This window comes from Bremia lactucae (assembly GCF_004359215.1).
Source record: "Bremia lactucae strain SF5 chromosome Unknown BlacSF5_NotPlaced_49_SHOA01000009.1_1371882bp, whole genome shotgun sequence".
Lineage (NCBI taxonomy): Eukaryota > Oomycota > Peronosporomycetes > Peronosporales > Peronosporaceae > Bremia > Bremia lactucae.
This window is the reverse complement of record NW_027152062.1, coordinates 870,140-880,519: the sequence shown is the minus strand read 5'-3', so window position 1 is coordinate 880,519 and position 10,380 is coordinate 870,140. Positions and strand designations below refer to the sequence as shown.

Here is a 10,380-nt window from a genome sequence, read left to right as displayed (position 1 = left end):
TCCATAACCGTAGGTCCGATTCCGGAGCACATTAAGGTGCCCACGTTTATGAACGGACTACGGCATGGCCCATCGCGACAGGCCCTTTTCAGAAAGGTGCCGTCGACGATGGAAGAGGCAATCCAAATTGCCTTAGTTGAGGAGCAATCCTACAACAGTGCCTCGGCGACAGCTTGGTATAAGCCGTCGGCCGAGAGGACAGATGCCACTCCTATGGAGTTGGGCAATGCAGACGTGGTCTGTTTTAAATGCGGCAAGCGCGGCCCTATGATGGCTCGCTGCTATGCCAGGGTCCCTGCTGGGACAAAGACCAGCAAGAGGACTCCTGTCCCAAAGGGTGATGGCAAGAACCAGCGTGCGAGACGCATGAGTTCTGCATAGACCGCTGAAGGGTCGGGAAAATGAGCTCAGTAGGGGCGGGATGCCCTACTGATGCGGACTCTGAAGCTACCCCTATTATCAGAGTTGTCGAGCAAATGGGTAGCATAGTCCCTATGGTACGAAACTTCGGACCTCAACCCTGCTGGTCTATAGCGCTGAAGTAAGAGGTATGACCAGGTGATGACCCTCGTAGTGGATTTGGGTGCATCACAGAATTTTGTAAAACTCACTGGTCTATGTAAGAGACCGGCGATGTTAGGAAGGCAGCCGCGAGTAGGTGGGCGAGATCGCCTCTCTTATCGGTCGAAGCCTGCACTGGTGGATGCGGGTGGGAAACAACGCTTCCTTGTTGAAAGGTTGGTTGCTCACCGCTCCGTGAGGCAAAGGTATCAGATCCTCGTCCAATGGAACGGTTACCCTAAGCGTTCTGACTGTTTGGAACCGACCGATACCCTACGCATTGATGTGCTTGACTTGGTGGATGCCTATGAAAAGGAGCACTAGCTGATGCCTCTTCGCTAGTCTTAAATGGACTGCAAAGCAGAAGCAGCGTTGTGAGAAAAAAACAGGGGTACAGTACCACTCATGATTTCTTTTACGTGCAAGCGGGCAAAACTATTCCGCTGCGACCGCTAATTCATTGCATCGTGATCCGGTTGAATGCGGCGCGTGAATTCCGCCTCGTATTCGTCGGGCATTTTATTTGAACGCATCACGACCGGGATCGGGAAAATACGCCCAAGCGATTTCGCCTGAACCTTCCATGAATTAAAGACGCCATAGTAATAATGAGCCTCTAGAATAGCGCGCTCTAGGAGCGACGCTTTTGGCCCGTTTACACGAGGCCATTTAGATGAGAGTGCATCAGTGATATGCCACCCGTCACATAGCCACGTTTGATACGACTGGCTTGTGACACCGACTGAGCACGTTCACGTGTCGTTGGCGGAGCTTGAGACTCCGAATCCTCTATGTCAGTACCATTATGGATAATACTCTGAGCAGCAGACGTTATGGTTTTGATCAACGGAGAAGCGGCTGAGCCTTAATGGGCAGCGCTCTCATTAATGGTCGCTGCGCTATCCGGCGCAGACGACGAGGCAGCATTAGTAAATTTTGCTGTCTCCAATTATAAGCAATGAGAGAAGTTTGGATGGGCAATATGACGCCAACATCCTTCCTCATTAGTCCGCATCACTACTATGAGGTGACGCAACGGTATCGAGTCATTGTAGTTGACAATGAGCGACGGAGCGACATCCTCACTGTTAAAGTGAGATGGATCCTTAAGCCCAGTTAACGCGACAGCAACAGTAGCTGTCGGCGTTTCGACTCAGGCATTAAACGCTGCCGGCGTGTCAACGCGGCGCGTGCGCTTCGCGCGTGGTTGAGACGGTGTCTTCGCAGATGACCCACGCAACGTTGCCCTTTTTAGGTGGCATTTTAGGCTCCGTGTAAGACCTGTTAGCAAGAAAGAATGAGAGATCTAAGCGGCGCGTACAGCAGCTCGCTGTTCCTCTGTCCTCTTTGACGAATTTCAAAATGTAAATTCGTGCTCAAAGGGGGGGGGGTGGTGTAACGGGTTAAAGGTGCCCTAATATTACACAGTACATTTTGTGTACTTAAAGAGATGGTCAATTACTTAAGGAAGTAATTAGACCCACCACTTGGGTGTGGATCACATTGTGACCCACCCTTGTGTATGTGGTGCACATGGGTGCATTCACATTAGGAGGGATGACGCCTAGCGTCTTCCATTACGCGAGCTATCTAGAAAGATACGCTCGCAATGCATATTAGTGCTATCTACAGAGATGACATTTTTGATTGGTAAAAATAGGTATTTATATTTAATGCGAATAAGTACAAATCAGTCTGCGCACGAGGAACCGGATTACCGCTCCCGTGACGACACTTTACTAGAGTACTTAGTGTGTTGGGTGAGGTTGCTAAGGCGCCCACCACAACTACCTCACTGCACGCGAGAGTAGACGGTCAGACCGTTTTCTTGCTGTGCTAGGGTGTGTGCTTAAGTAGAGCGTGGCCGCATTAAGACGCGCCCGCCAATATTTTGCCTGCATGCACCACCAAACACGCGTCCTTGGGCTCATGACATGTTAGAAGTATACACGTTTGCACAAGTTGTTAGAAGTAAAAGTGAAAATATATTTAGTGTTAATTTCCCTCTTCATTAACACTACAGCATGCAAACCGAGCTTTACTGCAACTAGCCATGTCTTGATCGTCCGGCAGTTCTTGTCCTACATGTCATCAGTCCGGCTAATCAGATGTCGTCGCTCTTTACCTTAACAGGTCTTCAACTTGAACCACAACGTCCTGATTACCTGTCGAAACGATATCCGCTAACAGCTCTAATGGCTTGTGGTTCACCATCCTCAAGTGTGATTCACGTAGATCCCAGGAGGCGTATGATATACCTTATCATAGTTTTGATTATTTTGACTGTGTAACCCAAGAAAAATATCAGAAATATATAATACATATAACAAGGTGGATGATTGACGGTAGGCTTTGATGTTGCTATTCGTGCGCGGAGATTTCAACGTTGCTGATCGTGTACGGAAATTTCGACGTTGATGTATTTAATGAAATGTGATGGGTTGTAATTAAGACATTTGATTGGCTAAAAAATTGATGGGGTGAGTTTTGGAAAAAGCGAGGGTGAGTTTAGGACATTTTCCTATTCAAAATTTGATTGGCAAATATGGCAGGCTCAAGGTCGCGGAAGCGTGATGCACCCGACTTTCAATGCGTCAACAGCGCAGCCGACAGCAAAAGACAATGGAAATATGCAAAGGTGTCTAATTCTCAGCTGTATGCACCCGAGGACACTGTGCTGGTTTTGGGAGACGGCGATTTTTCCTTTTCTCGTGGCCTGGTCAAGCACCGTGGCACAGGCCGTGGTGTGCTGGCCACCTCATTCGATTCCGAAAGTAGCGTTAAACGCAAATACTCAAATGCCTTGGAGTGTATAGCGGCAGTACGATCATCGCATGGACTTGTGATTCACGATGTGGATGCCACCAAGCTGCATGATTTGCCTGAACAGGTTAAGACCGGCGCATGTATCAGAGCCATTCCTGACTATTTTCAGTACATTGTCTTCAATTTCCCCCATAGTGGACAACAGCGTGTACACATAAACCGAGCGCTGCTATTTCAATTCTTTGAGAGTGCGCGAAATCGTCTAGCTGTGCATGGAGAAGCGCACATTACCCTCAAGACACGACCTCCATATTCCAATTGGTTAATCGAAGACCAGGCTAAAGCTGCGGGCTTCGTTATGAAAGAGCGACGAAAGTTTAATATGAAGCTATTTTTAGGATATTATCACCGTACGACGGACCCGCAGGCCAAGAAATTTGAGCCCCATCGCTGCGTCACGTATGTATTTGTGGTCAATCGTTCTAAGGTACAGTCGGCTTGGTGATTTGTCTGGTTGAACGAGAACCTAAACTCATTTAATGACGTGTTGGGATAGTTTCCCTTTCAATCAAGCCAAACTGCTTTGATTCCAGCTAGTTCTGAAATCGCAGCCGCGAGACAACACAATCTGGCAGCTGCTATCTATAAAATCATGCAGGTAAACTTTGCCGCCGGCACGAAAAATTGGAATCAGCGTGACTGCATTCCCCATCAAATTCAAGAGAAGGTTGCGCGTAAGAAGTCTGTTAGCTGCGTAGCTATAGCTGAATCGATATGTATGAGAAAGTTGTGGAAACCTCTTCACCATCAATCTTTTGTATAGCGATTAAAAATATACCTTGCTTTAAGATTATCTTGATTACCAAAAACATTTTAGCTCAAAATCTCTATAACGTTACTCATGCAAAAATGAGGTTATTACTCCGCTCCATTCAATATTTAAAGCATCTCACGTTTAGGCGTCAACGATGAGCGGCTCCTCGGACTTTGTGCAGATGTCTACCGGAAGCTACTCAACCCGCACAGGTCTTTCAAAGGTCTGGCGCACTGTCAAGACTCACGCCGGTGTATATACTGGAGGTAAAGTGGACTTTTTCAATGGTCACTTAGACGCCAATACCGAAACGCGCGCGTTTATTGCCTGTATTCTGCACGATGACGTGGCTATCATTGATGCGATAACTGGCGAGCTGCAGTGTACATTGCAGCAAGGCAGTAAGGACAACGATACCAAAGAATCTATTGTGGTTTTTGCTGTCCGCTTAGGCAAGTACAATCAAATCGTGACTGCTAGTCGTAATCTTTTGTTGCGCGTTTGGGATCTTGAAACGTTAAAATGTGTGCGAGTCATTAAAGCACATGACTCGCCCGTGCTAGCAATGGACATTGATCCTTCAGGCACGCTGCTGGCCACCGGCGGCAGCGACCGCACAGTAAGGGTTTTTGACATCGACAAAGGATTTTGTACGCATAACTTTCGTGGACATGCGGGCATCGTGACGCTTGTGCAATTTCACCCCGACGCGGCACAGCTTTCGCTCGTGTCGGCGAGTGACGACTTGACGGTGCGAATTTGGGATTTGTACACTCAGAAGCAGGTTGCATGTATTCAGGACCATATGAGCCTTGTGACCAGTGTGGCGTTCTCGGAAGATGGCTCTACGATGTTATCCGCTGGACGTGATAAAGTCGTCAACTTTTGGGACTTAAAGGATCGAAAGTTGATTAAGACAGTTCTTGTACATGAAGCTGTGGAAGGTCTTGTGGTGGTACCTTCAAGTTTCAAGTGCGCTACGACTAAGAAGTTTAAAGATGCAAAGGAAATTTACTTTTTGACTGCCGGCGAAAAGAGTGTTCTGCGCCTGTGGCGCAGTAGTGGTAGCTCTTGTGAAGTGCTGTATACGGAAAAGTCGGATACATCGTCAGCTTTAACGTATCTTAATCTTAAGCTAGGCAAGGTGCGTCGCGAGATTATTGTTGTAACGTCCGAACAGAACTTGTTAGTTTTCAATGAGAACTTGACTCGCCGTACCCAAATAATTGGCTACAACGATGACATTCTAAACCTGAAGTACATTCCCAAGGCTGACGCGAGCGGAGCGCCTTCGGAAGTCCTGGCTGTGGCTACTAACAGTCAATCAATTCGCTTGTTGAACCGTACTACATTGTCCTGTGAGCTTCTGTCAGGTCACACGGATATTGTTATGGCTATGGCTGTGTCTCCTGATGGGCGCTGGCTTGTGAGTGCATCTAAAGATCGCACTGCTCGATTATGGGACTTGAGGCCTACTGGTGGTAAAAAAATGAAAATGACTTTACCTCGCTGCGTAGCTACTTGTGCAGGTCACACGGAAACGCTTGGAGCTGTTGCTATCTCTCAACGTGTTTCCAGCTTTTCTGCTGGGGCTGCTTTTTTTGTTACTGGAAGTTCGGATAAGACGCTGAAATTGTGGAGTCTCAAGCCGCTCGCAAGCGCCTACTCCGCACCTACAAAGGCTTTGTCAACAGAGTTGACTATTTCTTCGATTGCTGCAGTTAAGGCTCATGACAAAGACATAAATGCACTGGCAGTATCGCCAAATGATCACTTAGTCGCCAGTGCGTCGCAGGATAAGCTCATTAAAGTGTGGCATTCGCAACTGGAAAATATTGGACGCGTTTTGACGCTAGCTGGTGTGTGTCGAGGCCATAAACGTGGTGTTTGGGCCGTTGAATTTTCTCCAGTCGACCAATGCCTGGCGTCTGCAAGTGGTGACAAGACGGTGAAGGTATGGTCTGCCAAGGATTTTACCTGCTTGAAAACGTTTGAAGGTCACACTGCCTCCGTGCTAAACGTGCAGTTTGCATGTGCTGGTATGCAGCTCCTGTCTGCCGGTGCGGACGGGCTTGTAAAGCTTTGGACCATTAAAAGCAACGAGTGTATCGCTACGCTAGACAATCACGAGGACAAAATTTGGGCTCTTGCTGTGTCTAAGGACAGTTCTGAAATGGTAAGCGGCGGAGCCGACTCGAAGATTAATCTCTGGCGAGATTTTACGGAAGAGGAGGAACAAACTAGACAGGAAGACCATGACACAAAGGTCCTGAAGGAGCAAAAACTTAGTCATTGTCTCCGCAACAATAAGCTTTTAGATGCAGTGCAGCTCGCGTTCGAGCTCAATCACCCAAGCCGAATGTTGCAAATCCTTCGTGACCTTCTTGAAGGACCGCGACATAAGGACCAGCCAGCCTTACTCGGTGATGACATTGACACCTTTGTGCCCGAAGATATCTTCTATCCTGTGGTTCAGAGCTTGACAGATGAGCAGCTGGTAACGGTAATGGAATGGCTGCGAGACTGGAATACCAACGCTCGCAATACATGTGTATGTCAAGTGCTAGTGAGCTCCATTCTGCATCAAATGCCCCCATGCCGTCTCAAATCGTTGCAAGGTGTTGCATTGACAGTTGAGGCGTTGATTGCCTACAGCGAGCGTCACTTTTATCGCATTGACCGAATGCTTCAAAAGTCTTACCTCGTGGATTTTAGTATTGTTACAATGAAAAGTTTGCTGCCCCTCGTTAGAAATGAGTCGACCGTTGAGAAAACCGACAGTGACAGCAACGACGAGGTTAAGACGAAGAAGCAGCGACGAAAACGCAGTCAACTATCGATCAGTGGGACAGATAAAAAACTTCGAGTCTAATTCGATCTGCTTTGATTCAAACGGAGTTCTACAAAAAATTATACCGATTTTTGACTGCCCGAGTATTTTTCTCTAAATTTCTTACAACAATCTCAGCTCGAAAGACTGCTGAGCAAATTTGTTACATAAATCGAAAATTGATGCACGATGTACCTTACTCAAAATGTGACGTTCGCAATTTCTTTTAACATAAATAACGAAGGTATCTATTTAGCCAAACATGCGAGCTGCTGTTCTCGAGACAATCCCCAATATTTCTTCAATTTCATCTTCAGCAAAGCGCTTTTGTAAGCTAGGGATGAGAGCAACAGCTTCTTCTACCTCTTCTGGATTTAGATTAGATAGACAGGCAATTTCAAACTCTTCAAGTCGATACTCAACCATCCCGCTATCCTCCTCACGTTGAAATACGAGTGACATTAGAGCTCTGAATCGACCGACAGCGGGCATGCAAAACACTATAAATACACTTTGTGCACGATACTGCTAGAGTTGGCGACGTACTCTCGAAGCTCGGTGACCGAAGCTTGGTTGGCTACTGGATCTTTGGTCCCACTAAAGCGCTGAGCATATGAATACGTTTTCTGAAATACACTGAATCAGCGTCACATCATTGTGGCAAATATTATTAAAAAAGAAAGGAGACAAATATTAATGGCGCATTTTCTCACTTAGTCAACTGCTTCTCTTGTGTCTCGTAATCCGACTTCTGCTTCTCAAGAATCACGGCCACTTCAGCGTTGGAAAGGCACGTCTCGTTGCGAAAATCATCTCCTAGATTAAGCTCTGCTGCGTCTTCCGTGTCTACCACGTGTTGAGGATTCGACGACATATTATAACAAATGTAAGTGCACATCAAGTTAAACACACAATTTTTTAAATCATTCATTTGACATGCACGTGTTAATTAGCGCTAGGACGCAGTTAAAGGCCGCTTTGCATTGCGCATATTCGGCCAAGGCTGGCACGGGTGGCATTGCTGGACCTAAAATTACGGGCGTGCTACGTTTTTTTAAGGACGTCGGTGTAAAAATAGTAGAGGATCCAGCTGCAAATGCCGACTCAGAGCCACGCAAGCTCTACGCCGTTACGCTTGACGGCAAAACAGTAAAGACACCACGGCAGCAACCCGTAATTTTGCCAACAGAGGCAATGGCATACTCAGTGGCTCATGAATGGGATTCACAAATTTACGATATACGTCCAGCCACGATGCCCATCATGGCGTTAGTGTCCACGGCGCTGGATCTTGAGTACACGTCTGACAGCCAGGAGACAGTTGACGAGATAATGCACTACTTGCATACAGACACAATATGCTACCAGGTGACGGCCGACCAGCAGAAGAAACTTCTGACTCAGCAAACGAAGAAATGGCGTCCTATTCGCAAATGGTTCAGCGATAATTTTGGAGGCGAGACGGATGTGAGCCACGGCAGCATTGATAGATTGGCACACGATCATGACCTAGTGGCTAATGTGCGCGCATATTTAGTGAAGGTCTGTGCAGTGGTTTTTGTAGGATGTTGAGTGTAGTGTATGGTGGAGCTCATCGTTGTGCTGTTGCTGCTGAAGTTGAACAATTTTGAGCTGACGGCCATGCGCTCGCTGACGAAAGAGTGCAAGGTATTTCTTATTCTTTTTTTGCATCTATGATTGTCTGTGTTTGCTATATGTTTTGTAAATGTCCATCTGGTAGTCTTTGATCACTGCTCTTGGAGTATTCAAGCGCCATATTACAGCAAAAGAGGCTAAGGACATTAGCCGCTTGGAGGAGGAGTTTCAGATTAATAATTGGGGACTTGTAGAAGGCGGCCACGATCTCGACCGTGTCAATTGCGCCGTAAAACTGTCTAGCGCATCTGTCCTGCTCTTTTTGCTACAGAACAAGCATTAAGTATAATCGAGCTACAAGGTTGTTTAAACATGCACTGATGTCAAGTTATAAAAAGATAAAATTGAACGTTCATTCCGAAAGTAATTGTTTTGGACGATCGAATCAGCAAACCAACATCATGTAATCACGATTAAAGAGCAGTCTTCGTTATGTAATCCCAATTAAAGATTAGTAACAACTCACGTTTTCCTCGGCAGTCCTAGTGCTACTTCTCTGGATATAATACTCGCTTTTGACGCTGTCCTTGCGATAGGCTATATCGCCGACGAAAATGCATATGGTCGTGAGCTTGCGCTTTTGCTACTTAATGCTTAAAACATATTTCTACGCTTGAATGCAGCCAAGAAAATGAAATAGACGCTGGAGGCTCAGTTTTTAACACGAACTCAAACCAAAAGCTTTTACACTGTACGAACAAAAGGTTTTGTGTGTGCAGTTCGCCCCCCCCAAAATGCCGCGTCTAATTGCATAAGCTCAACTCCATCTCAGCATGAAAACATCGAGCACTATTTGCAAAGCATACCTCGTAGCAGCTCTATAACTGCATTTTTGTACAATTTGGTAATCAAGTTTTCTTTAAGATAAAATATTTCTCTCGCTCCTTTTGTTATTAAACGAACACACAATTAAAAAGTTAGACCCTAAATGAGAAGTGATTGTATTCTACGTTTGAAAATTCCACAATTTCAACCTCTGCAGGCTCTTTCATCTTCTGCCGAAGAACTTGTATCACACTGGCGCATCCAAGCAGAAATATGCTAACAGCAACAATAAAACCGAAGTAGAGGTCGAACTCCTCTCCGAGGCATGTTGAAAGTTCTTTTCGTCTGCATATTGCGGATATACAGAGTCAACCACGGGGGCACACAGTTCTCCTCTAAGATACATATACGTGGAATTTCAGTCTGACTGGCAAAAATAATTACAAATTAATATGTAATTATTTTTGTCAGTTCATCTTGGGGACAGATGTAGGCGGGCACGTCGTAATGCGGCCACGCTTTAGTTAGGCACACACCCTAGCACAGCGAGGAAGCGGTTAAACCTGCTTCACTTGCGTGCAGTGAGGCAGTTGTGGTGAGCGCGTTAGCGACCTCACCCAACACACTAAGAACTCTGGTTAAGTGTCGTCACGGGAGCGGTAATCCGTCTCCTCGTGCGCACTCACCAAGTAGGAAGTAGTTTTCAGACTGATTTATATTTAATAGAATTAAATACAAATACCTATTTTTACCAATTAAAATGTTATCTCTATAGATATCATTTAATATGTATTGCGAGCGTATCTTTATAGATACCTCGCGTAACGGATGACGCTAGCCGTCATCACGGATGACGCTGGGCGTCATCCCTCCTAATGTGAATGCACCCATGTGCATCACATCCACAAGGGTTGGTCACAAATGTGCACCACACCCGAGTGTTGGGTCTAATTACTATTATTTAGTAATTGACCATCCCCTTAAGTAC

The 10,380-nt window shown here is 46.1% G+C and overlaps 4 protein-coding genes across 4 annotated transcripts; 3 read left to right on the top strand and 1 right to left on the bottom strand.

Moving 5' to 3' along the window:
* Positions 1-3,183: 3,183 nt before the first annotated feature.
* On the top strand, positions 3,184-4,180 carry CCR75_005100 (uncharacterized protein; the record flags this gene model as incomplete). The annotated part of the gene is given in 3 exon segments (XM_067963183.1): positions 3,184-3,201; positions 3,215-3,814; positions 3,884-4,180. The coding sequence occupies 3 exon segments, from the start codon at positions 3,184-3,186 to the stop codon at positions 4,148-4,150; spliced, it is 885 nt and encodes a 294-aa protein (XP_067820476.1). The 3' UTR covers positions 4,151-4,180.
* Positions 4,181-4,295: 115 nt separating this feature from the next.
* CCR75_005099 (uncharacterized protein) lies at positions 4,296-7,013 on the top strand (the record flags this gene model as incomplete). The annotated part of the gene is made up of 1 exon (XM_067963182.1): positions 4,296-7,013. One exon carries the CDS (start codon positions 4,296-4,298, stop codon positions 7,011-7,013), a length of 2,718 nt encoding a protein of 905 aa, XP_067820129.1.
* A 210-nt stretch (positions 7,014-7,223) lies between these two features.
* Positions 7,224-7,845, bottom strand: CCR75_005098 (uncharacterized protein; the record flags this gene model as incomplete). The annotated part of the gene is made up of 3 exons (XM_067963181.1): positions 7,224-7,440; positions 7,482-7,607; positions 7,685-7,845. 3 exons carry the CDS (start codon positions 7,843-7,845, stop codon positions 7,224-7,226), a joined length of 504 nt encoding a protein of 167 aa, XP_067820130.1.
* Positions 7,846-7,907: 62 nt separating this feature from the next.
* CCR75_005097 (uncharacterized protein) lies at positions 7,908-9,412 on the top strand (the record flags this gene model as incomplete). The annotated part of the gene is made up of 3 exons (XM_067963180.1): positions 7,908-8,513; positions 8,550-8,639; positions 8,713-9,412. The coding sequence occupies 3 exons, from the start codon at positions 7,908-7,910 to the stop codon at positions 8,908-8,910; spliced, it is 894 nt and encodes a 297-aa protein (XP_067820125.1). The 3' UTR covers positions 8,911-9,412.
* Between the last annotated feature and the right edge of the window lie 968 nt (positions 9,413-10,380).